At 36.9% G+C, this 27,973-nt stretch overlaps 1 protein-coding gene and 1 long non-coding RNA gene across 4 annotated transcripts; both read right to left on the bottom strand.

The window, feature by feature from the left end:
• Positions 1-3,052: 3,052 nt before the first annotated feature.
• On the bottom strand, positions 3,053-7,936 carry LOC148981727 (uncharacterized). The gene is made up of 3 exons (XR_016168340.1): positions 7,600-7,936; positions 7,423-7,533; positions 3,053-5,738 (listed from the first exon to the last, which is right to left on the bottom strand). It is a non-coding gene; the product is annotated as an uncharacterized LOC148981727 (long non-coding RNA).
• A 656-nt stretch (positions 7,937-8,592) lies between these two features.
• On the bottom strand, positions 8,593-27,821 carry usp20 (ubiquitin specific peptidase 20). Of its 3 annotated transcripts, none has more exons than XM_039658645.2 (25): positions 27,632-27,817; positions 26,674-26,772; positions 26,535-26,588; positions 25,677-25,739; positions 25,392-25,526; positions 25,140-25,224; positions 24,269-24,338; positions 24,009-24,122; positions 23,771-23,849; positions 22,883-23,327; positions 21,691-21,837; positions 21,498-21,610; positions 19,581-19,753; positions 19,204-19,298; positions 19,030-19,063; positions 18,853-18,898; positions 18,588-18,768; positions 18,317-18,443; positions 16,681-16,850; positions 15,313-15,394; positions 14,942-15,050; positions 13,952-14,054; positions 12,002-12,070; positions 11,732-11,890; positions 8,593-10,103 (listed from the first exon to the last, which is right to left on the bottom strand). In XM_039658645.2, exons 2-24 carry the CDS (start codon positions 26,752-26,754, stop codon positions 11,736-11,738), a joined length of 2,730 nt encoding a protein of 909 aa, XP_039514579.2. In that variant the 5' UTR covers positions 26,755-26,772; positions 27,632-27,817; the 3' UTR covers positions 8,593-10,103; positions 11,732-11,735. The 3 variants fall into 3 exon arrangements, with proteins under 3 accessions (XP_039514579.2, XP_039514578.2, XP_039514580.2); XM_039658646.2 differs by lacking the exon at positions 8,593-10,103 and adding an exon at positions 12,444-12,478 and having other exon boundaries at positions 11,751-11,890; positions 27,632-27,821; XM_039658644.2 differs by having other exon boundaries at positions 11,732-12,070; positions 27,632-27,821.
• Between the last annotated feature and the right edge of the window lie 152 nt (positions 27,822-27,973).

The following is a 27,973-nucleotide window of genomic DNA, read 5'->3' on the forward strand; positions in this document are numbered from 1 at the left end:
ACCTGTCACCAACACTTTCCCAAGCATGCTATTGGATGAAGGCAACAAATACGTCAAGCATGTCGGACCCCACACGTAGCCGCCTGCTCTATTCGCCGGGAAAATAACCTGGAGAAAGTTACAGATATTATATGTTTAAAGTATGTGAGTGGCAACAATTTTTATTTGCTTTGTTGAAAAGTGTAATGGTTATATAAAAAACTGGGTTATCCATCCCCACGAATCATCTGAAAACACGAAATCTCCCCTCGGCCCACCTAGGATTTCATGTAAACACCAAGGGGGTAATCCATCGACCAGAAGTTGAAGCCTCGAGGGAGCTGCCATCTTGTAGCAGAACTTCACTTGCGTTAGCATTCCCATTGACTTCCATTCATTTTGGCGAATAACTTTACATCTGAGGCGTTTGAAGACCCCATTTGTCCTTTGACAAATGACAAAATAATTAATCAGAATACCTAGCAAAATTGTCTCATTCTACTTGCTCATGGACAGCTCCTATTCACACTCTCCGCCTCTGCAAGTTTCAGAAGGGAATGATTCAGATTTCTCATGCCACAGCCACTAGAATAAAGACGGGTTGCTCGTCACATCTACGTCGTCAAGCTCTGTTTGAGTCTGCACGTCAGGGACGGAAGTGCTAAAAAAACCCGCCAAGTCGTCTCAATGGAGTTCCAATGATATCGCTCTGTCCACTTCTTATACTGTCTATGGTAAACACTTGATGATGCGAGCGAAATACCGGAGTGAACATGGCTGTAAACAACTTTTGCAGATTATGCGAAGTTAATTTACACATTCACGGTACAATCACGGCCTCTAACTTATTTAGAGCCAGAGTGAAACAAGAAAATATTTGTAGCCAACTCTCAAACTTAGGATTAGATCTTTTAAACACAGCTCTTTGTTCCTCACGAGTCTGTCGGAAATGCTGCAATTTAATTTCAAGATTAAAGCATGACATGGAAATATTTAAGGACTGGAAAAGAAAGCTGCATGCATGCATCCTGTGTCTCGTTCCCCATTTCCGCGATCGTTTCGGTTTTCGATTTCTCTAACCTAATGTAAAACTCGGCGCTTAGCGTCTACGTCACGGCCCTCACCCCGCCCTCTGTTCGTTGATTAGCCGGCTGTCCGAAGGCCGCTGGAAAACTGAAAGATAGGCTGCTATCTCAGACTGACTACAGGAGCGAAATGAAATTAGCGGAAGTAGGTCTGACATTGTCAGGAAATCATGTCTGTCATGTGATTCCCTGTTTGTCATGTGATCCTGCCATGCCTTGTCATTGGTTAATTGCTGTTCATTGTTCACAGGTGTCCCTTGTCTTGTCATTACTCTTGTGTATTTAAGTCCTCATGTTTGCCATGTGTCTTTGTCAAGTATTGTTTCCTGTTGTCGGGCAAGTTCATGCTTTGTTTTTTGTTTTCATGCCACACCATGTTTTTGTTCCATGTTTTGTTTTATTTGTAATAAATACTGAACTTGGTTTCTCTGACGTGAGGTTCTCTCGTATTACGTAAGTTTAGCTTACGCTATGGGAAAGATTCATCTTCTCGAGATATTGAAACCAAAAAATTATCCTTAATTTTGTATTCATTGTCAACGCAGTGTAGCAGCTAGAAGACCTAGAGCAGTCTGTCTACTCATGCTCAGTAGCTTTTAGCAGTGTTCATCGCTATAGCAACTTACGCTCCACGGCTAACCAGGTCCGGGGCAGGTGATGTTCCAGGTAAGAGGTTGCAAAACGAAAAACGAACTTTGATCATAGCGAACAGCCAATCACATGCTGAGGAAGAGTGAAAATCATTCAAAACTCATTGAAATTAATTTCTCGCGAGAGAAGTTACCGCGCAATTAAGAATTTAAACAAATGTACAGCAGAAAGAGGACAACTAAAAGAAAGAGGACAAGATCAGTGCAAGTAAAAGTTTATACAGTTGATAAAGGTATAGAGAATTGAACATTTAAGCTCACATGTCATTTTATAGCTTCATTTCTTTATTCTAAAGCGTATTTATATTACCTTTTATATACGTATTCATTTAAAATCTGCGTAATAATAATAATTGATGAACTGAAATTGTACATGTGAGATCATTTAAGGGTATAATAATTACAAGAATAATTTCTAAATCATACAAATTTATTTACTAAAAGCCATGATTTTGTCTTTTAAAATCATTTTCTGTGTAGTGACCTTTAATTTGGAGTAGAAACAGGTGGAGTGACTTTATCGCGTCAGACATGTGTCACTTTGCTCGGTTTGCAACCTCTTACCTGGAACATAACCTGCCCCAGACCTGGTTAACCGTGGAGCGTAACTTACTATGGGGATGAACACTGCTAAAAGCCAAATGGTAACTTTTCATGGTACCTAAAACCCAGGGTTGGCGCAAACTAAACTGGAACAAAGCTGGCTAGCCACCTAAACCGGCTTCATGGTATAGGCCCCTGGTTGGATTGGTTTGGTTTTGTCAACTCGAAACTAATCCTTCAACCCTGAGTTTGTTCAACTACCATCATGGTGTCACAGACTAGAAGGACACAGATGGATGAGGGTAAACCAGGTTGTGGTATGGTAGACAGCGGGTAAGTATGAATAGATAAAGTTCGTTAATGAAGCGGGACACAGTCTGATAATGGTTTTCTTATCTTGAGCAGGGCAGGAAGGTGGAGAGCTGAGGCAGCGGACGGATGACCAGAGGATGACCGGGGACCAGGAGCGGATGAGAAGCAGACGGGCTGAAGTAAGCGGGTAAGTATTCTTCAGAAGAAGGCAGTAGCGTAGCGGGAGTCTGTAGTCGTTGTGTCGACGAGACCAGACGGTGAGTGACTGTGAAGAGTGAGTTTATAAAGGGAGGATGATTGGGACGGTGATTGAAGCGGGCAGGTGACAGTGATTAGAATGCTGGGGAGCTGGAACGAGTGGGCGGAGTGAAGGTGTCTGGTGCTGACGCAGATGGATCCGTGACACATGGTACAGACCCCAGATTTGGGCAGGCAAACACAAAAAAGGTCAACTTGGGCCACACTTCAGCTGTTTATTTGGGCCAGATCTATGCCAAAGCAAATTTCCATTCCTTTTAAAATAGCTGGATTGCCCCTGCTAAACGATAGTAAATCTGATCGCATCTTAAAACACCATAATTTAATCACAATATTCATGAATGTTTTTGTTCCTCTCAGAAGAAACCAACAGCATTACAATTTTCACATAATTGAAAGCTTTATTTTTTAGAATGTACATTCATATTTCCAAACAGAATTTCCAGCCACAATGATAAAAATAAGGGTGATTCTATAATAGAATAGAATTCTATTGGTGTTTTTCCCTGACAGTGATAGGTTTGTTGTTTAAATTGGAACTAAATTGTGGAACATTGTGGACAAAATGAGAGCAGAACCCTTTTCACATGGTCAAGATACAAGGTTTAATTCGGGCAGACTTTAAGGCTTTGTCCAATGCATCTTTTTCTCTCCATTTTCGCCTTCTGTTACTCCACACTAAGACAGCGGTGTCTTTTTGTTACTCCACAAAAAGACACCAAGCTTTTTAAAAATGCTTTCACACTGTTATAAAAAGATATATCACTTTGTGTACACTTCATATCGCAGGCCTGCAAAGATACCAGAAAATTTACTCGCAATTGCTGTCCTGTGGCAAAACATGAGAGCAGTTTCATTTTAGACCAAACATATTAGCTTAACGGTGACTGAGTGCAACCTGGATGCATCAGTGAATGGTGAGATATCTTGCTAAATAAAATGATCCTGCCAGAATTGCGTGAGAAATTTACATCTGTTCCATCTGTATCATCTCAGTGAGCTAATATGAGCTATTACGCATGCGCAGTAAAGTGAATTTAGCGCTTCCCGATGTTTTAGTGTGGATGAGAAACTTTTGGAAAACGCTAGTGTGGACAGAGAGCATTTTGAAACGTTTATGAATGTATCTGGATTAATGTAGACGTGTCATGGCCTCAGCATATTTCATTGACATAGAGAGCCTAAGTCCCGCCCCTCCGCTTCCGGCTCATGGGACCTAATTTCGGAAAAAAAAATATGTATGTTAGTCAATGGCGTGAGACAACTTATCTTTTTATTCCGTCTGAACTGTGCCCTGAATTACACATATGATGTTTGTCAATTTAAAAGATAATTCTGAAAGTCAAAAACGTCGCAGTTTGTCATAAAACAGAAGAGTAACATTTAGTTTTATGTGGAAATCGCTTAATGAACTACATCTCCCGGGAAGCGAAACAACGAGTAAGATCCGCTGCTCGTGTGTGTGCAGTCTGGTAGCCTACAATACACTCAGGTGTGATGGTGTTACGTTATGATTATAACGTAAGACTATAAACAATGACATTAGCCTCAGTAAAGTTAGCTTCATTCATTGAGAGAAAATGTGCGCCTTTGGGGTTTGTAGTCTTTATAAATACGTATTTTCACAGTCTTATACCTCAACAGTTTTACATCAAACTGCGACTTTCTTTACTTTAAAATGTATCTTTTAAATTGACAAACATCATATGTGTAATTCAGGGCACAATTCAAACGAGTTTGTCTCTCGCCATTGACTACCATTCAATATTTTTCCGAAATAAGGTCCCATAGTGGTCGACCGAAGGGGAGGGACTTAGGCTCTCTATTGGGTGAGTGACTGAATTTGGTGCCAAATGGCAATATTTGGCAAAAGGTGTCACTAATAGTACGATAATAATACCTGCAATAGTACAAAACCACAAGTGTCAACAGTCTATTCCGAGATAGTCCGAGGAGGAGGAAGAGCTGGTATTTGTGATGTCATCGCAGCAGTCCTCCGCATCAGAGAAAGAGGATGTGTAGTGGAGGCCTGAGAGTCTGTGGTAGTCCTGCTGAGAATTATCTGGCAAATGGGACAAGTCCATTGATGTCTGGCCTCTTTGTGAGCCAGAAACACTCCACATATCAATCAACTGTGTGCAAATGGCACATCCCATTGTTGAGACTCTCGTCGGATGCAAATTGCTTAAACAACTTTCTTCCTAAATGGCATAACCTTTTATCAGGTATACACTGAAACACATGTCTGCAGTGTAGAGACCTTTACTCATTCAAGCACTGGCTGTCATTTAAGGATTCAGTTGGAGTCAACATATGATGGCAAATAGTAAGCGTGTCTGTGTGAAAAGAGCTAAATGGAAAGAAAAATAAAGCGTGAGAAAGCAAATTTAGACTTAGGTAAGTCTTTCCTAGGAATGCTTTGTACAAACCCTCGCCTGGAGGTAGTGACAATTACAAGGTGGAGTACACGCTGAACACTGAAAAAGAAACATGGAGACAAGAAAAGGCAGAGGTACTACGAGTCAAATTATTGAACACAAATGGATCAGAGCTACAGAGGTCAGCAACAGAATTACTGAACGGTCACAAGGTCAATAGTAAGTTTAGTGTAAAATATTGAAACATGGTCAGTAATATTTCTGTCAGATTCAGTGTTAAAAATATGACAAATTTTTTTTTATATGATATCAGTGATGAGTGTGTATCCAAATGCAGTGCCACACCTTACTTTCAACTCATATTATCATCAGATAGAATATCAGAAGCTATAATAAAGTCTCCATTTTGCACTAGTCGAGATCAGTGAAGCTGTATTTTCCCACCCTGTGAAGGGTGTGACTGTGAGCATTGTCGCTATTGTTGCTTAAGTCTCGGCGGTGTCATGAGTATCTCTCTCGGACCATTGTCCAGCCTGGGGAAAGAAACATAACACACTCAGCAGTGTCGACTCGTCTGATGGCATCACGGATCATCTGCACCTCAGAACAATTAACGTTACACTAATGTGGACTGCGGTTTACAAGAACTCTGGGTAAAAGACTTGTATCAAAATACCTGTGCAGTCAGAGGATGCTGATTTTACTAAAACATGCTACAAGTAAATGTATATGTGAAGAGTTCAGATGCAAAAGCCTCTAAATGCCATTTGACATTTTCTTCTAAAATGACCATTTTTATCAAGCTTGTATATTTAAGTTCAGTAATTTCACTTAAATAACAATTAATAGGTAATTATCATTGCCATTTAAGTGAAATTACTGAACTTAAATATACAAGTTTGATAAAAATCATCATTAAAGAAGAAAATTTCAAATGGCATTTAGAGGCTTTTGCATCTGAACTCTTCATGTACAGTATGAAATTTGTATATATATCTTCAGATCTGCTGAAAAACTACATTTAACTGTTATTAATTAGTGTTTTTGAAGATAATTTTAGATGTCAGCAAATTTGATCTAAAATGAGAAAATGAGAATGCACAATTAAACACCCAATATCGACCGATACAATCTCTAATATCGATAACATTTTCCACTCCATTACATGAATGTAAATCCTTGATTACAGCATTAGGTGTTATATATTTTAGGTGTGTGTGTGTTAATAGTGCACCTCAATAACTTTGAATGGGTCTTAGCATTGATCATTTTGAGCACTTGAGCTGTGACACTGACAGGTTGATAGAGATGCACAAGCTCTGCACTCACTGAAGTGTTAATAACAAGGTCTATTAAAATGTAATTTCACAGCCATGAGGTTATTACCTCATGCCAGATGTGACGCTGCCCTGGTTGACAACATTGATCTGAGCTTATTGTTGACGCCTCTTGCCTGCCTTTGTGTCAGAGATAACTGAAGGGAATTTGAGACATTTTAGCAGACATTTGAGTGTCGGTTTGGTGATGTACTTATGGGAGACCACAGAATTACCTCCTGATGGATATGTCGACTGATTCATGCAATTGCTTAAAGCAATTAAATGAAATGAATATTGGTGTATTTTATAGGAGAAAGTCAATTTCAATACACTCATATATGAATATGAAACTTTCAAAAACAGCACAACAAATCAAGCATCAAATCTGAGCAGAAAGCACTGATATCTTTTGTTTAGTAAATATTTCAACTTTGTATTAGGCCTTTCTGGATATAACTCTTGATGTTAATAAAGCAGAAAGGGTTTTTTTTTTTATTTACCATTACTACAATGTTTATGTTTATAGTGTTTTCATCTCTGTGTACAGCACTTATTTTACTCTTATTCATACCACAAATATCAGTTTAAACTGGCTTTCAATTATTATTTTTTAATGGTTTTATGAACCAAGGTTAACATGTTATTATCATTTAAAATAAGCACACTGAAAAACAGTCTTGACTAACAATATCCTGATCATTTAGACTCAGCAATTCAATATTTATCTATTGTGTTAAACAAAAGAGCAGCCAGATGTTTCTGCAGCCCAGCTAGTAACACACATGCTAATGTTTAAAGAAACAGTCATACACAAAGCATGTTTATTTCCTGAAATGACCCTTTAGATAATGAAAGCCAGATGCAGCAATTGCGCAAAAACAGAGGAATGACGACTCACTTTGGGATGAAAATTACAATCCTTTACGGTAGACAAGACAGCCGCACAGATGGGTGGTCTGCAGCTCTCCGCATCCTTCTCTCCTCCTCCTGCTGTGCTCTTTTCTTCAGCCTGCAGACAGAAAGAGGGCTTACAATGACATCAACAATGATAATGCTCTGTCACATAAATATTCACCTTCCCTGTGAGATTCTTTGGTTTATACAGGGCAGTTGAAGCAATATTCCAGAGGCAGTGTGAGGACAAAGAGGATGGAGACGAAGGGTGGGGGGGTTGGGGGCATGCAGGGAGTGGTGATTATTAAGATGAACAGAGCCTCGAGCGTGAAGGTAACATTGAGTAGATGTTTCTCAGCATGCATGCTTAAAGAAGGCGTGGGGCTCTGGGAGCTAAATATGCATCCTTGAACATTTGCAGTTTGTATCCATAAGTGATGGACCCATGGAAATAGCTCAGCCTAAAAACTAGGCTTAGCAAATATACAACTTTAGATAGGTAGCTAGTAGAGAATAAAAGGCATTAAGTAAAACAGGAAAATAAAAAAGCTGAAAGAGTTGTCCATGTGGTCGATTAGTGTCATTGAAGCTACTAAAAAAACAACAACAACAACAAAAAAACTGACCATTAAAACTTTAATGATTAATTAAAGATTAAATTAAATATAATTTGGAAAAACTTCAACATTAAAAACTTATTTAAGTATTTTAAATTTAAAACTGTATTTTAAATATTCAAGTTGAAATACTAAAATAACTAAAACTGAAATTAAATAAAAGCCAAATAGAAAATAAATAAAATATAAAAAAATAAAAATTACAAAACACTTAGCAAAATTACAAAAAAAAAAAAAAAAAAAAAACTTAAAATCAACATTCAAATGAAAACATAAAAATTTAAGTTAATAAACACTGGGTATATTGACAATGTCCATTACAAAACAATTAAAATTATATATTTTAAAGAATTAATTTAAAATCAAGAGACGATTATAGGATTCTGGTAAAGAAACAACTTAACAAGTGTGGGCATGGCTTTAGATTACGTAAAACGGATCTGAAGTTTATAACTGGATCAAGCTGGTCATGAATGTAGCAATTCAAGACAGTTCTGGAAACCACAGTATGATCACAGAACTATATAAAAATCAATAAAATAAAGAAATAGACACTGTGGAGAAAAAAAACAGGCTTTATTTTTATAAGTCAAATCAGACAGCTCTTAACATTTAAATGACTTAAGTTAAAAAGGCATTACATCAGAAGTTACCTTGGAAGTTCCTGCAACAAAATATGTAACACACCATATTGTCCTATACACAAGCAATTCTCCACAATTCTGACCATTTGCTTATGAGAAAAGAAGACATTCATAAATAAATACTGTTATATTTTTTTATGTACACAGAATATGTTCGAAATGACATAGTTAGGCTAGCTTATCTGCATTCTATTAGCATTTCCAACACATCTGATTCGCCTCATTGCACATTCCCTTGGAAAAGTAGTTTAGTTTCATTTGAGACTGTGGAGCTGCATCATTAAACCATTGTGGCATATATGAAATGAATGAACTTTTTAACAGACAGCACACCAAGCATTTGACTAAGCAGTTACTGTACGTTTTTGCCATTCTGGGGAAATTGTGAAAAATGTGAAGACCATTTAATAGTGAATACGTCAAACATAGTAGCTTACGCAACCCTGTGTCAGAGCTGGGGCGCCGAGATGGGGACATCCGTGAAGGATTCATTTCCTTCTATTGCGACAGAGCATGGAGCTTTGTCAAAACTGAGGTTTTTAAAGTGCATTAAAACAAAATGTAATAATATTAATGGCAAACACATCCTGAGCTTTTAATATAGAATCTTATAATGTGTAATGACAGTTTCGGTTTCAGTAGCATTGAGTAAACAAGCCCTAGATTCAACATGAAAAGGCAAATTTACCAATGGCATCACATCCTGTTGCTTCTTAAGATGAATTATTTTAATGCCCTGAATTATAACTTCCAAAGCAAAAAACACTGGCACCGGTATATATCTGTAACATCAAATCGTATCTCTCCTATAGTTTCCAGAGAATATGATTTAGTTTGATTGTTGAGTATTGATGGAAATTGTGAGGTGAGAACGTAAACACAACTCGATGTAAAATAATGCTGAAAGGATTAAGCCTTCAACATCATCATTTTCTTCATTAGAAAAAGAAAAAAAACTCAGTGCCATCAATTTCATTACATTTGTACTGTGAATTATTGTGATATAGTGGAGTTGGTTGGCAATGAAAGCTTCTTTGAACATGCAGATACTAAGTTCAAGCCTTATTTTTCCTAGGCAGGTGCCAGTTAAACATTTTGAGTAAGAGTTTGAATATGTCCTGCTTGATTTATTAGGTATTTACCTCTCTGCACTACTGGGAAATGCTTACGTCACTGCCCTAATTCCAATGACAACTGAAACAAGTGTATCACCAGCGCACATGTATGAAGCTTCTTCAAGAATGTTAAATATGTTTGATGTGTGTGTCTGATAATAGATTTATTCACCTAATAAATAAGACCCTTTCCTACACTAGGAGAGCTCTGTCAGTCACAGATAACAGATCCACAGAAATGGTCACGAAATGCTTGTAAGACAGTAAGTGCAGTGCGTGACTTGTCATCCACACGTTGGTCTTCATCACCTACAGTAGAGCAAAGAAACAAACAAAACCTATCAATAACAATTGAATGTTTCGTTCCTGCATTAAACTCGAAATATTAGAATATTGTGCTAAAGTTCATTTCATTAATTCAACTTAAAAGATGAATATACTGTATATAGACTCACTACATGCAAAGTGAGATATTTCAAGTATTTCAAGTCTAAATTATAACAAATTTATTTTGTTATAATTTTTATGATTATGGCTTACAGCTTATGAAAACCTTTTCACAATATTCGAATTTTGCCTTTGGGGTTTTCATAGCTGTAAGCCTTTATCATCAAAATTATAACAAAATAAAGGCTTGAAATATCTCTCTTTGCATGAAATGAGTCTGTATAATATATTAGTTTTACCTTTTAAGATGAATTACTGAAATAAATGAACTTTTGCACGATATTCTAATTTTACGAGATTCACCTGTATATGGGTGATTTTTCAACTACAGTAATTGTCTTTTAGGATGATTTATATATATATATATATTGTGTAAAATCATCTAGGGGAAAGAGAAGCTCCAGTTCAACATACATTTAAAATATAATAGCTGTAATCATTTATAGTGCATGTAAACCATAACCCTAATTTTTAAAAGTTTACATTTAGATTCTATTTTGGGCAGTTCATATAAATTGATTTTAAAAAAAGAGTTATAGAAAGATTTTTTCCCTAAAGTGTTTAACAAAACTACTTATTATTTGTATAAAAACAATAACGAAAATTCTGCAAAGTTTCTATTTGGTCAGGATATACATAAATACAATGAGTAAAAATGTGAAGCAAGGGCAGACAAACACTAATTATATATATGTTTTACACTTTGATCTGAGATCAAATCAAACCATTACTAATCCAGTTATTTGAGAATTTAAATTTGTATTTTATTTACATTTCTTTCATTTTTTGTCATTTTGTAGTTTGTTAAAACAGTAAGTTGGTTAGTAGCTTAGTAATATGGCCAAAGCTTATTTCACATTTGTTGAATGTCACCAAAGTCATGTTGTTACAATCACACAAACAATTAAAAAAATCTAGATTACAAATTATACCAAAATCCACCAGAAGCTTCACCATAACCTTGATCAGATTTTTATTGCAGCATTTGATAAATAATTTCATTAAGAACATTTTTTTTATTAACTTGCATTTTTTTTATGTTTTCAAGTAGTAAAAGTGTCCCTAATTTAAGAATCAGCCAAACACAAGGATAATGTATGTAGATGTGATTAATCAGTCTGTCTGGATCATACCAGTCTGTACCATATGCTGACTAAACATTATTAGAATTAGAATGAATTATGCTTGAGCTTTTCTTAGAATTAACTTCACTTTCTCAGACAAGAGGGTTCACGCAGGTTCCACAGAAGAGTAGGTATAGTTCAATGCTTTAACTACAGACATATTCTATATATTCTACAAAATCTATAATAAAAAATACTTTTTATTAATTTCAAACATTATATCATTTTTAACCAATTTAATGCTTCCTTGCTGAATTCTCTAAAAAAAAAAAAAAATTATTGGCCCAAACATAAATACAAGTGTGGCTTAGTGTTCAAATCGTTTTTTGTTTGTTTGTTTGGTTGGTTTTTTTAGGTAACTCTTACCATTTTAGAGGGCTCTGGTCTCAGCCTCTATCTTTCTCTCACCATGTGTGTCAGTGTCTGGGGGGCTGATGGTTTGCCGCACTGCAATCTCTGGCCCGCCGCCATAAATACTTAACAAGTACTGCCACGTTTCTTCAGATATCTGCCCGTAGTCTGCTCCTGCAAACCAAACCGTAGATAATGAACTATATACAAAGACACACATGCTAGTCACACAAAGTTTTGACACAAGATGAATCACAGACACGTCAATTTCTGGACAGGCAATACCCTGTTTAAGCTGGATATGTCCGCCTTTCATTACTGCAATCTTGCTGTTGTCAATAGGGCCGGGCGGCTCTAAACCATCAGAGAGAGAGAGAGAGAGAGAGAGAGAGAGAGAGAGAGAGAGAGAGAGAGAGGGAGAGAGAGAGAGAGAGAGAGAGAGAGAGAGAGAGAGAGAGAGAGAGAGAGAGAGGGGGGAAGGAAAAAAAATAATGACCTTTACAGTCCATAAGCAAACATTCCCTTGAGAATACAGAGGGTGGTCTTGGCAGAGCTGACAAAAAAATCCCGCCATTGGTTGAGTCTTAAAAGTTTTAGGGAGAACTATAACATCAGATACAAATTTCACACATCACCTAAAGTAACATGGATGTTTGTAATGTATTTTACACAAAGTTTTAAAGGGATAGTTCCCTCAAAAATGAAAATTCTGTCATCATTTACTCACTCTCATGTCATTCAACTTGTATGCATTTCTTTTTTCTGTGGAACACAAGAAAAAGATAAAGAAGATATTTTGAAAAATGTCTGTGTTTTTTGTTAATATAATAAAAATGACTTCTTTTGTGTAAAGAAAAAAAGAAAGTCATACAGGTTTGTAACAGCATGACGACAATTTTAGGTAAACTATCCCTTTAAAAGTCAGCATTAAGTGGAAAATGCAATGGATTTTTTTTCTCTATTGTGACGTAAATGCAAGTAAAATGGCACCTCGAGCAAGAAAAAAAAAATTGGGACTTCATTTAGTCCATCGGGATTGTTGCCATTTGCTAATTGCTGCGATTGTTTCATGTGAGTGACAAATTGCTGGAGGGGAGGAATTGAAATTCGTCAGGCCATTGGACAACCTCATTGCCAAGTCCTTGTGTTGGTTTACACATCAACAGAGAAGAGATGTCATTGTAAGGGGAAGGGGAGTAGGGGACGTTAATGTTTTTGCTTACAGATAATGAGGACACACGAATAAAAAAATAATGATATGCATGGTATATGCACATTATTGAATACTGCAATTTTACATAAAAAATAATAAGAATAAGAATTGTCAATGTTGATTTCATAGTGACTAGCGGTGCTACGGATCTCTAAACTCTAGGTTTGGATCATATTACAGTTTTTGAGTCACGGATCATATCATTTTGTATATACCATGTAAATTAACACTATAGTTTTAACTGTACTGTGCTTAGCATAAGTGAACACAGCCATGCTAAAGTTGACTAAAAAAAGGAATTTAAAAAAAATCATCTTTTGGAAATTGATCTTAATGCCTTAACTAGGAAAATGAGGAAAAATCCAACCTTTAAGGACAACAATTTCCTTTGTGAATGTATCGTAAATAAATAAATAAATGTTCTTCTTTAAAATACAGGGTGCATAAGTCAGGACACTCCTATGTTAAATTCCCATAGAGTCAGGCAGATTTTTCTTTTTAAAGGCCAGTTATTTCATGGATCCAGGATAATATGCCCCTTGGCCATCACACACTCTTCACCATATATAGATTGGCGTGGGGTACTTTCCATAAGATCATCTCTCAATGCAAATTAAACCAGCAAGTAGGCTAACTGAAATAAACCTTTCACCTCTTCTCTGAATGGTTTAAATCGCTTGAATGTGTAAACTGTCAATAAAAAAACACATGCAAATGATAAAATTTCAGTCTATAATGGTTAAACTTAAATAGCAAATAATCCACGAATCACATGCACGCCTGACCGTAAGGCCCGTACGGATCACGGACCAACTGTGATCCGTTGCACCTCTATTAGTGACTGTAATAATACAAATAGAATGCTTAAAAATAGCTGTACAATATAAACAGACACTTCAATTCCTCCCTCAGGTCACTGAACTAAATGCCACAGGTTGACATTATTATTAATTTTGCTCCATACATTTTTTTAAATAATAAAATAAGCAGTATCACATGTGTGTGAGTGTATAAGAATGTACCGTTGTCTTTGCCCTTGACAAAGCTCTCCCATTCTCTGAACCACTGCATGCTGATACACAGGATAACCGTAGGCGCTTCTTCAGCCTGAAACTCTTTATTTAACTACAGACAGAGAAAAAAAAAGAAACAGAGAGGGACATGACCACTATCAAATTCAAACTCCCTCTAAACAAGCTGAGTGTTTCCGTACTCTTTAGTACAACAGTTATAGCTACATTTAATATTGAGTTTCAAACATGACATTTTTCAAGTTTCAAAATATGTCTGTTTCAGAGCTGTTGATGCACATGATAAGATGCTGCACTCCTGATAAGATTCCAATCCAGTACATGTCAAATCCTTGTTCAGTGTGCAGTCTGTTTTTCATCAGTTCTCTGGCTTTACGAGCAGCAAACGCTTCCAAGAACATTATGCTCCTTCCAAGAGGAGTTTCCACACCAAGTTAACCTTAAAATGCTATATATCTGAGTGGATAACCAGAAGAACACTCCCTCCAATCTGTGATTCACAGTCAGTGTTGTGGAGATGGACAGAATCTCATCGTTTACTTTAAAGGTGCTCCAAGCGATGTCGGGTGACGTCACTTCTTGTTGACGTTTAAGCATTGTCAAACAAAACGGAGGCTAGCTAGACCCTCCCTCCATCTCATCGGCGTACTAACCCCCCAAACCCCACCCCCAAATCCTTCTTGTCGGTTAACAGTTTGTAATGTTTCGTGGTGCGGATTAGCCCAGTTTGTTTTTGTTGCCGTTTGTGGAGCTTGGGGTGTCTGCAGAGACCGCGATTTTTGACGGTGTGTTCAGCTAGCGGATAGTGAGATGTTTGCTGTATGTGACAAAAAATGTATGACATCGCTTAGAGCACCTTTAAGTGGGTTACAGAAGTTGGCAACATATTAAACCCGCAATAGCAAACTAGTTTGTCTGTACATGAACGGCACTTATTTTTGCAAATATTAGAGAACTCTCTGTGTGAAGTCATTTGCTCACCTTGATGAAGGTGTCTATCTCCAGCTTCCGTCGTTTGGCTTTGCTCTCGATTTCTACTTGGCAGATGGCACACACATATAAGTGATTCACGGCTGGGCCTCCCCCAAACCTGTGAAAGACATGAAGAAATATTCACAGTATGGCCAAACACAAAACTCAAAAATGTTTACATTGCACTGCTGGTGTAGTTCCTTAAACATGACATCAGATGCCTCGAACCGACATAAACATCTTGTGAGTTCAGGGTTGGACTGAGGTTTTGTTGACTTCACCAGCTCAAAAGCTCCAAAATAATCCTTGTTCCACTGAGGTGATAAATGTCCTGAGGACTTCCTAAAGGTCAAAAATGTGCATTTCTATGCATGACTCACCTGTTGTAAAGATATTCCCACACATTCTGAGGAAGGATCACGACCAGATCGTCCACATAATGGTACTTAGTAGGAGGGATTCCTGTATAGAAATCATACCTGAGTTAAGTTTTTACTGCTACAGCAAGTGAAAAAGATTCAAAAATATCTACCAATGGGCAAACCATAGGGGGCATATACTGGGTTGAAAATGAGCTATTTACCAAAAGTGCCAGTAGCGGGTAAAATTAGTAAAATAATCAAATAAAAAAGGTGATTAATTATAGGATTATATTGCTATCACTTGCTGTAATTTATTTTCCACATGAAATGTTGTCTCTCATAAAAAGATATACCGCTAGATTCGGTGCAGAAGAGGAAAAAAAACGCTATTTTGACGTGTTGTTCATAATGCTATTTTAAGCGTACATGCTTGGCTATAATGTAGCGGGTGCTCAACGAATGTGCATACACTTTGATTCTCTCATCAACACAGATGCAGCAGTTTTTATTTTTGCAAATCATAGATTATAACAAGGAAATATATTAACACATGAGGGAAATGATTGTGGTGTCCATGAAGATGTCAAAAAAATGTAGGCCTAAATCTAGCTTACACATTTACCCACATTTTTCAGGCTAATTGTAGTGAAGGATCAGACCTGTTTGCCCAATAGTGGCAAGACACATATGTTTATAATGTTTAACTGACACTGATTTGGGTGGGTTTCACCCATCCCCATACAACGTCACTTCTTTGTCTTTCACTGCCCTGACAAGAACGTCGGTCTCCTCGACTGTGAACCGCTCCTGTCGTGCTCCTGTTAAATCAGCCATAATAATAACAATCCGCCATGCAACATGCGTTGGATGAGGCTCTGATTGGTTTATTTCACGTGATGCTACGTTCATCTCGTAATTGTTGTGGTCTGTGGTGTTCAATGATATATGCTCATACAAAAATGGATGCAAAAGATGCTTTCCAATACATTTTATTGTAGTTTTTGTCCAAGTCAAATCAATGAAGTAGGACAAAAACATTATAAAACCTGTTTGAAAGCATCTTTTGCAGCGATTTTTGTGTGAGCATATCAGTGAACACCCCAGACCACTCGGTGAGTTTCACATCTTTGTAAACTAAAGTTTAATGCGTTTTAGGAAGGATTGTTCCTGTGCACCAATGCAACCATTGTGGAAGTGGGGTGGTGCAACCACAGAAACTGAAAATTCTCGGGCCAACAGCATGTGTCCAATATTCAATCTTTACAATTCTATTTAATCAGAAACAATCTTAAAACAGGGGACTTGTCCTTTAATATTACAGTCATGTAATTTCAACGTAAAGTGGACAAGTTTAGATTAGTGGTCAGTATTTGTGTGTGATTATACCTCCATGCTGACAGAGGAAAGTGTGGTTGGCTATGGGTCCAGGCTCAGTGAATGTGTTGAACTTGTTAAGCCATTCTCTGGAAATGTAGAACTGAAGTAGACTGGGCTCCTTTAAATTAGCCAGTGCGACAATCTTCTGTCTCTCTCTCACAGATTCTTCACTGCTCTTCCTAAAAGAAAATGAACATGAAATTACAACCATTTAAAGGTGCACTCAGCACTATATGTGCCAATACTATAGTATTGGATTTTATTCTGACATCTACTGGCATGGAACCTAATGAACTTAGCATAAATTATTTTAGCCATTTTTTTTTAAAGTACTATTCATTTAGTTAAATGTAAAACAGTTGCAGAGCAACATAAGTAGCGACAGATCTTTTCTTACGTATCGTGAGGTACATACAAGTGAAACAGATTCTCAAAATGTAGGCCAGGGACTTGGTTCTATCCATCCGTTGTTGATTGGATGGAGGCAGATCTAAATGTAAGCCTGTGATTGTAAGAAAAGGGGTGGGTTTATGTGGACTAAATGATAAGTCTGGCATACAGTCAGGTCCATATATTTGGACACAGGCACATTTTTTGTTATTTTAGCCATTTGCCAAACATATTCAAGTTTGTTATATAATGAATGGGCCTAATGTGTACACTCTCAGCTTTAATTTGAGGGTATTCGCATTCTTCCTTTTCAAGGGACAACAAATAATTAGACAATAGACTCAAAAGCTGTTTAATTGACAGGTGTGGGCTATTCCTTCATTATTTCGTCATTCCTTAAACAGGTAAAGGATGGAGTCTGGAGTTGATTGTAAGTGTACATTTACACGATAACGATACGCTTAAAATGAGGACATTTCTCCCCATTCACACAGATCCACGAAAACGACTAAAAACCCTGTAATCTGCTGCCAGGCCATTAGATGGCGATGAAACACTTAAGACTAAACACGTAATACGCATGTGCATGATGACGTTTTTTTTTTAGGCTGAATCCCAAATGGCACACTATATGTGGACTACATCTCGCAGCCTGAAATTGCGCATGCTTGCCAATTGTACCAGTCCTTAGGGTGTCCCATTCGGTATTTTAGCACTCAGAAGTGTGCTCTCGATGTGGACTTCAGCGAAGCCTGCACTTTTGCACCCTCCACGCGAGTTACCTACCCAGGAATCATTCATTTTGAACGCCCATTCAGAAATATGAGGGGAGGAGTTTCGTGGCTGTTTGACTTTCGTTGGCATAATGTCATCAAGCCTGTCACAAAATACACTCGTGCGTGCCCTAGTGAAGTCAAAGCCAGCGCCCCTAAGGTCTGCACTTCCTGACATAACCTAGTGTGAACTTTGAAGGAGGTCCACAAGGCCGGAGTGTCCCATTTAGGATCCACCCTTTGTTGTTTACACGGAAACCGTTGTTAAAAACTTGCAGTTTGAAACCCCTTTCCAGGCACCCAAAACTCTGTTGTCGTGTAAACACAACATCATTTTTAGTTAAATATATGCAAGGATGGATCATAAATGATGGGTGCATAAAAAAGGGGTGAATTTTCATTTCAAGCCATCTTTAAGAAAAACATTACTGTGTGCTCTTTAAACAAACATTACAAAATCAGTAAAATAGCACAAAAAGTACCTGTAGAAAAGGACATACGCTTCAGCATTCTGCACTACTGTCTCGTGCACTTCTGTTACATACTGATCATCAAACTCGTACCACTGTCCATTGATCACATTCTGACAGTAAGCTATGTAGTGACCACCTGTTCAAAAGGGGAGGAAACAAATATTTCACTCAAATAAATCAGACAAATAATATATTTTTTCTCATCTGGGAAAAGCACCAGTAATAATCAAAACCTCAAAAGTCCAGCTATATTTCACAATATTACACAGAAGTAACTTACTCCCAGCAGTTCCGTGATGGCAGATGACAGACAGCAGGTCGTAAGTAGTAACCTGCGACGGGCTCTCCTTAGCCAAGAAGGGCTTGAGATCCAAACCCTCCAATGGAAATGACACGTGGCTATTTATCTTGAACGAGTACATGACTTCATGCCTGAAACGCTTCAGGTGAATGCACAAGATCTGCAAAGGAGATCACACACAAACAAACAAACTAGGAATACTGTTGTACTGAGAAGAGCAGATCGAAATGGAGGGGGTACTTACTTCTGGTAGATGCAGAACTTTACAATATTTCACACCATTTCTCAATCTGGGAAGCAGGTAGAGTAAATTAGCATGTTTCTAAACATGTAACAGCTACAGTTTGGTTTTGGCTCTAAAACCATAATTAGTATTTAGATTCGATTACATTTTAGGCTTTTTTTATTTAAGAAATCTTACTTTTTACATCGTTCACAGCTATACATGTTGTCTCCTGTTTGGCAGAAAGAAAAAAAATATCAACCAAGCATTTCCAAACAGCACAACAGTGTGGAAAGTGATTTTTTTTTTTTTTACCCTTTGCTGTCACATTCATAATTCCACACTCATAAATGTCAAACATGGTGTGCTTACCTTTCAGTTCATCAGCAGCAAAGAAGGCTGCCAGGCAGTCCTCTAGAGTTACCATGGGACCCCAAAACCAACTGGGAATACAAGACACTACAAACCTGCATAAAAACACAAATAACGTCGCCTGAATCCGCCACCCGCCTGAACTTATGGTTTTCTCTGATTTAGATATCCTCACCCAACTTGCACCCGATTGTCATATTACAATTATTCAAATTCTCAGGTCACATTGACTTTTTACTGTATATTTGTTCTGATAAATGAAGCCTCAGTAAGCATAAGACACTTCTTTCAGTCTTAGAGACTTCAAACATTTGGACTGTAGTGCAATACATTTTTCCATTGGTTCATTCTCAGCCTCAACCACACTCTCACTATACCTTCGTATAGAATCCATGATGTAGGAGATCCAGCCCTGTGCCGCATAGGCATCAGTACAGACACCAGCTTTAACTGGAGCGCTCTGGTGGATAGAGGAATGGAGTTTGGCTAAATCTTCTTTACCCGGAATAGGCAAAGACAGGTCCTGAAAGGTCTCCACAGTTGTCGAAACCTACAAAAGGCAGATATTTTCTTTAAAACACTGCTATTTCTGCTGTCTTACACATACTGTACCATTGAAATATATCCTTCAACAGTTACATAACATTTGGTTTATGTGATATGAACACAGTCTGTTTTGTGCAGTTATGAATTGCTGAATTCTTCTAGAATGACCTGAAGTAAAAGTGGAGGACCTCAGAAACCACATGGTGCATCACTGACTTCCCTGAAGTACACTGTAGGTTTTATCATAAACGATTTGTTCGTTTTGAACAACTCTTTAAATCAAATCGGGAACAAGTTGCCTCAGAGAGTGATTTGTTAATTTTGCATTGACCGCACAAGCGCAACATCCTATTGGTTCTGTACAGGAAACAAAAATGATTAGCTCACCTCCTGAGTCATTTATTATTTTGTCACATGACGTGACAGCCATATTTGATTAAGAAATTAGTTAAAGGGATACTGCAATTTTTTTGGAAATAGGCTCATTTTACTACTCCCCTAGAGTTAAACAGTTGAGTTTTACCATTTTCAAATGTGTTCAGCCAATTTGTTTTTTATATTTAGAAGAATATCAGTACTCAGACAGTTTCTGGTCTCATTGACTTCCATAGTATTTTTTTTTTTCCTACTATGGAAGTCAATGAGACCAGAAACTGTCTGGTTACTGATATTCTTCTAAATATCAGAAAATCGGCTGAATGGATTTGAAAACGGTAAAACTCAACTGTTTAACTCTGGGGGAGTTGTAAAATGAGCCTATTTCCAAAAAAAGTGGAGTATCCGTTTAATAATTACCAAACTTCCTTACAAAGAAGAGCGTAGTCAGTTTTTTTTTTTACTCTTACAGTTAGTGATGTGTTTCTGGTTTTAAATTGTAGCTTTCTTATTTCTTATCATAACAGAAATGTATAGACCATTTTGCAAGATGTAAACAAAACTGGTCCAGAAGCACTTCCTGTTTCAGATTTTTAACACTACATAAAAGCTGGGATAAAATACAACCAACAGAACATATAAAACTGAATCAAAAAGTTAAACATCTTTAAGATTTTTTCTTTACATGTGAAATAAAGAAAACAGTTACAAACTTAAACAGGAAGTGTTTCTGGACCAGTGTTGTTTACATCTTGCAAAATGGTCTATAAATTGTGTTTCTTTTCCATAACATTGAATGTGGCAAAGAGTTGGTTAATGCTTTAAATGTTATTCATATGGATAAAATTACTTTGATAAAGCAAAGATACCTACATATAATAACAACAAAGTTAAGTGACAAAAGAGCAAACGACTCAAACCTGAAGATTTGAGAGGTAGACTAATCATTACCACAGCTTCTGGGCTGTCACGAGATGAATCAATTCTGTTTCCGGTAGACTGCACAGCTCAGCTTATGGGGATTGTGATGTGACAAATGAATGAACAACTTAGATCGGTGAGGTACACTAACTAAATGCTTTGCCTGAAAACCCAGCAAAGCAATGAAATAATCATCTTCTGCTTCTCATAATTTGGTTGCATTATAGTTTTTATAGTAGATGTGTTGGGGTATTTGTCCATTAACATCCAACATTTTAATTATATTCTGCTGAAATGAGCAAAATTAATTAAAAAAAAATCATTTTGATTATAGAGATTCAAAGATCCAAGTCAGCAAAATGATCCCAACGTATGTGTTTAAGTGTAATAATGAATGTGATGTGATGCTTGACCCCTCTGGAGACAGAAAAACACCTTGCATCCTTCCTCACCCGATCACAAGTCAAACACTGAACCAGACTCAGAATGGATCCGTCAAAGGTATCTGAAATAACACTGCGGAAACGGGACTGCTTCTTCTTCTTGGTACTCGGGAGCATCTGAGCTACAAGACAAACAAACATGATGGTTATATTTAGTGTAAAGCAAAATCCAACTTTATTTGTCTATATGAGAGAAGCAAACCTTTCTTGAAAGTATAAGTGGGTCCAGTTCTGAGGGGGCTGGATCTTGGTGGGCTGCTGGAGAGTCTGGAGTGAAGCTCCTGCAAACTGTGAGCGGGGCTAGAAGGATGAGAGGACGGACAGTGCATGGAAGCTTCATTATCAGGTTCTGCAAGAAAAAGAGGGATCAGGAAGTGAAAAGATTTATGTTTTCACAACCAAACGCTTTGTAAAAATAGTCTCAACTGCTTAAAAATTTGGAGTCAGTAAAGGGAGAAATTAATACTTTACTTTTATGCAGCATAAATGCTTAATTGATCAAAAGTGACAACAAAGACTTGCATTATTACAAAAGAATAACAAAAATATAATCATGGTTTCTTTCCACAAAAATATTAACCAGCACTGTTTATATATAATAATAATACATGTTTGTTGAGCATCAAATTTGGCATATCAGACTCATTTCTGAAGGATCACGTGACACTGAAGAGAAGACTGGAGTGATGCAAATTTAGCTTTGTCATCACAGGAATTAATAGTATTACTGTTTTTGCTGTATTTTTGAACAGAAGTGAACTCTTTCAAATACACAAAAACATTACTTGTCCCCGATCTTTTGTACGTGTAAGGTCACGTTCACAGTAGCAGAATACGTTTGTCAGTCCTGTATTTGAGTTCTTAATACTAGAGCCCGACCGATAATTTGAAGGCCGATACCGATACAAATATTTTTGGGTTTTTAAAATACGATATTCCGATATATCGGCCGATATTTTATTCATTTATTTATTTAAAATGAGGAGATGATTAGTCACAAATTTTGTCATGCTTATTTGAGTTAAGAGAACTGATGGGGATGATCTTTTAATTGTTATTCAAGCAATGTATGTATCGTGACCAACTCAACGAGTGTGCCAACAGGAACGGTATAGAGTGCCCTCTGGTGGACAAACTATACAACTCCACCACTCATGATATGGTTCAAGCGTGTTTCGTCTGTTTTTATTTTATTTTTGAAATATTCATTTATCGGCCATCATAACTGCTGATACCGATAGTTCGGAAAATGCCTAATATCGGCCGATAATATCGATCTGCCGATATATCGGTCTGGCTCTACTTAATACGGTTATGTTCACAACCGCATTATATAAATCAAAGTTTGTTCAAAAGTTTGAGAGCACGTAGCTTAAGATTATAAGAACATATACCTGTATTTCCTAATGTCGGCACAGTTGTGGTTGTAGTGGTAGTGGTTGCCTCTGTTTCTCTCTCTGCCTGTCCCTCTTGTGCGGCCGTATCCACATCTGCATCCTCATCCATTTCCCGTGTCCTCTCTTCTCCTCTTCTCTCCTTCAGCCTCTCCTTCTCCGAGATCCCTCCGTTTCCTCTCCCTCTCCCTCCAACACACTCATCTTGGATGACCAGCTCTGCTTCTCCTCCTGCCCTCTCTACATCTCCTTTCTCGCTTCCTGATCCAGAGTCACACGACAGGAACTCGTCCTCAGAGGGGCTTCGGTCTCCATCGACATGGTTAAGGTTGTCAAGGTTGTGGTCCGGGTCGACCTCTGAGATCGCAATGCTGCAGTCGGTCAAAGGTTCCTTCAGCTCCTCATGAAGCTGGTCCATCAGACATCGCAAAAACTCCTGAGTGTCCTAAAAACACAAAAGCAAGAAGTGTGTACTGTACAAAAAGACTATGGTACTTATATGAAACACAACTACAGTCTTGAAAGGTTGCATAGTAATCTTTATGTCAGCGTTGTAACTGTTAATTAAAACTAATCTATCGTTAGTTGAATTAAAGCTAAAACAAAATAAAATAAAAATATTAGATGGAAAAGCGTAAATTTATAAATATTTAAATAAAATAAGTTAAAGTCAATGTACTAAAATTACTGAAACTAATACTGAAATAAAAATAAAATAAAGCTAAATAGAAATATATATATAAACTTAATATAAATGACTAAAGCACATAAAAAATTGCAACACAAAAATTGCAATGAAAACTGAAAATAAAAAAGCCAATTCAATAAACAAATTATTACTATATAATGTTAGAAAAAAAAATACTAAAATAACACTGCTTTATATACCTGTTGAGCGTAGCCGCGAAACATGGGGTTCACCAGTTTGATTCCATGAAACAGACTAGTGGGAACAACATAGCTTGGCCTGGACAGAAAGCAAAAGAAAGTAAAGAAGAGGGAAAAAGAATACCAACAGAGAACAGTAATGTTCAGATAATTAGGACCAAGCTCAATAGATTAAAATTAGGTTTGCTAGAACTGGCCAGATCTAGTTTAACGGTTTTGCAAAGTAAGTGCTTGTTACCGTTTCTTGTGCCAGAGCTCAGAGATAAGCTTCTGAAAGCTTTTACACAACGCCGGCTTCTTATCCGTACGCACCAACCCACTGCAATCCAGGAAAAACTGAGTCAAAGGAGGACTGAAGAGAAAAAGAAACAGTAAAACAATTCTCAGTTTAAGGGGCATGATGAACAGAACTGAAAAGCAAATCAGTGGAATCAGTCACGCTTCCAATCTGTGCTGTCTGGATAATGCCTATGCATGCTGCACAAGTTGTGAGCTCACCAGTTGGACAGGGCCTGCAGCGCAGCGTTCATGTAACAGGAGTTCCCAATGTTCTTCATCCCTGTGAGACCTGAGATAGAGTAAAGACTATTACGCATAACGAGTAATGCAAACACCAGCCTATAACTTTGCTAAATATTGCTTTTGGAAATGACAGATGACCCTCAAATTTTGCAGAGTGGAATAGAATCTTAATCGTTACACATAATCAATGACAATGGGATTCAATTTAATTCAGGCTATGTCCTTCCATTAAGCAGTATTTCCATATAAAAGAAAAAAAAACAGAAAAGGAAATTGACTGGTTATTCGTTTATTATTGAATCCACTTATTTAAGCTGTTGTATAAACAGGGGAAGATCTGTCACATCTGATATAGTAAATACAAATTTTGAAGTTTATGTAAAAGGTTGTTTTTTTTTTATAATATAAATAATAAGAATACTTTTATTTAACAAGAATGCTTTAAATTAATCAAATGACAGTAAAAAGTTTTTTTATTATTATTATTGTTATATTTAAAATAAAAGCTGATCTTTTTATCTTTCTATTTATCAAATAATCCTGACAAAAGGTATCATGGTTTCCACAAAAATAAAGTTTTCAACAAATTGAGCAGCTAATCAACGTATAGAATTATTTCTGAAGACTGAATAAATGGCTGCTGAATTTTGACCTGTAATTCTTACTGTGTATTTAATCACATAAAATACTTTCAAAAACATTTAAAAATCATACTGATCTCAAATTTTTGAATGGTAGTGCATGTGTCCCCATCAATGCCAGGGTGGGTGTTTTTGCCATTTATCAATTATTATAGCATTTGAAATGCCATGCAATATGTACTAGCTTTCTATCTACATGATTATACCTCTAGGTTTAAGCTCATCCTCCTCAGATTCTGAGCCTTCCTCATCCGCCACTGCGATAGGAACCGCCTTCAGTGGGTGATATGTCTAGGGAAGATGATCCTTAAAAATGAGTGAACTGTGTATTTTGCATTGTCCATGTGCTTTATAAATTCTAAATGAGATCTTCAGACTGATATTAATAATGCAGGAACAGGAAGTACCATCTTAATCATGTTTAGACAATCTTAAACAGCAGAAAGTGTCGATTTCACCTGTTCATGTGGTTTGCAGCAGTGAGCTAATGATATAGGAGTAACAGGTTTTGGTTCCAGAAACACCTCCCTCTCACAGACGTAACACCACACCCTGAATGTGGTCAGGTTTACTGTCAGATTGTGTTTTTTGGCCTGGAAAAAGGTAAAAAGAAGATGCACATATGTACAAAAGAACAGAAAAATCATTATATGGATGATAGCTAGAAATAGAATGAATGCTTACATAAAAAGAAAGTGTGCACAAAATATTTTAAATCATTAAGCAAACTCTAAGAAAGTCACCTGTGCGTGTATAGTGCTGTGATCAGAATATGATTCTCCGCAGCCAACATAGGGACAGTCACACTGTGGGCAAAACAGAACAAAGTAATGATTTTCAAGTAATATATGATTTATTTTGAAGTCGACATGAAACAGAAGTTGTGATAGTCTTTTGTTTCTTATTGTGACGTATATCTGACTGCCTCTCAAAAAAGAAAGAAAATGCTGGATAGGACTAGATCAACAATTTTGTAATCGGTAATTGACCTATGGCTAAGCCACGCCCTCAAACGCGATGAGCCAATCACAGTGCACAGCTAACCCAATACACTCGGACATTCTCTGCTTCTTCGGACATTACTCTACTTCGGACATTCTCTGGCTTTCTCTGAAATAAGAGTTTCAAAAAAAGCCAGCCGCCAATAGCACAAAGGTTTGGGAAACTGATTTGTGTGCACAATCATATTTTTTGGTGCTGGAGTTTGGGATTTGGGATTTCTGCAAGTTTTCATTTTACTTGCAAGTTTTTTCACTGTGTTCACAATGCTGTAATTCACTTGTGCGGTGTGTTTATGCGCTTGCTCTGTCTTGTTCATAATATTTAAAGCCATAATAAGAGAAGAGAAGAAATGTGGTTGCAAGAGAAAGGGAAGTTATTTTGATTAAAGATGATGAGGGCACATGAATTAAAAAAATAATGATGTGCACGAATAAATAAGATACTGAAATATACCATTAAAAATATGAACTGTGATTTTTGATTTCATGCTGATTTTAAAGTAATGTTCTCTGCCTAATCTTAAAGATAGCATTCATAAATCTTTCTACATGCTTAAAGTACATTGTGCTTGTATGTTTGCAAGAGGAAAGGCTCCTTACCTGTAGACATGCCCAGAGGTTTGGTCCACCTACCCCACATGACTGACACGTGCCCTTGAGTAAAAATTACATTACAGAATTCAATACACAGCACTCATAATACATTTAAGACTTAAATATCAGCAAAAGCAATACTAACCTTTGCTTTCTGAATAAGTTCCTCCTTAGTTACTTCACCAATAAAGTCCAAGTGAGGACAAAGATTCCCGCTGTCAGTCATCTTGATTTTGGCATCATTCTATTAGAAAGCACAAAGAATTGACAACTACTAATACAACTCTGCACTCCATCAATACTAGGGCTGTGGCGTAAAGTACACCCCAAAAATGAATGAAATCATCTATTTAGCCTAAAAATTATTTTTGACTTTCTAACTTCTGTGGTAAACAAAAAGAAATATTAAGTCAGTCACCATTCACATTCACTCTATGGACACACAAAGATTCTGCCAAACATCTCAATTTGTTTTCAACAGAACAAAGAAAAATAAACAGGTTTGGAAAAATAAGAGGGCAAGAAAATTATGACTGAACTAATAATGTTGAACTGTCAATTTAAGTATAACCTTCTAATAAACGTACACACTCAATATCAATGTGAAAGAGAAAATGTAGATACTTATTTCTAGCACATCTGCTTAATATGAGATGATAATGTGAGTCGGTGCCTGAAACTCTCAGAACTGAGGAGACCAAAACTGCTGTTTCATGCGCCTAGCACGACTGAATGATGCATTCATCGCATATCACACCATTGTTACAGTGGAAAAATGCTCAATAATACATTATTCAAATAATTTGTAAAGCTGCTTTTTACACGAATAGCAGCTTTAACTTATCCGAAGAGAAACTGAAAAACAATAATAATATGAAGCACACTCTATTCATCTTATTAGAAAAAATAATCTCAAAAATACTTTCTGCGGCTTCGGCAACACAAATACATTCCCTCAAAATATCATCGTCAACCACTCAAAAGCTGTTAAACATCACACGATCTTGCAGAATAAACAGGCCATATTATTTCCACTCGGGCTGCAAGACAAAAATAAACAGACACTTCGCTTTAACCAAAGGAAAGATAAAACAGTTATTTACCTGTCAGACATAAACAAAAATAACACTCATAGATGATCATTTTAGGCCAATCTGTGGTGTTTATAGGTGGGTAACAGTGCACTAAACAGCATTCATACTGAATGTAGCAATAGTGTGCGTCACAGCTCTGACCAGAGCCAATGAATGCTTTTTAGCTCTTTCGTTTCATCAAAGACTATTTTTTATTTACTTACACTATTAAAACGTAAGGTAACGTTATAACGTTATACTATTTGTTTGAGCTGTTCATGATTTTAATTGTTTTTGTTATTATTTTTACTTCGGTTTTTTTTTTCTCCATAAAAGTAGCTGATCTTAAACCAGTCTCTTTATCCTCCATAG

Source organism: Pimephales promelas, chromosome 4 (genome assembly GCF_988280905.1).
Source record: "Pimephales promelas chromosome 4, fPimPro1.hap1.1, whole genome shotgun sequence".
Taxonomy (NCBI): Eukaryota; Metazoa; Chordata; class Actinopteri; order Cypriniformes; family Leuciscidae; genus Pimephales; species Pimephales promelas.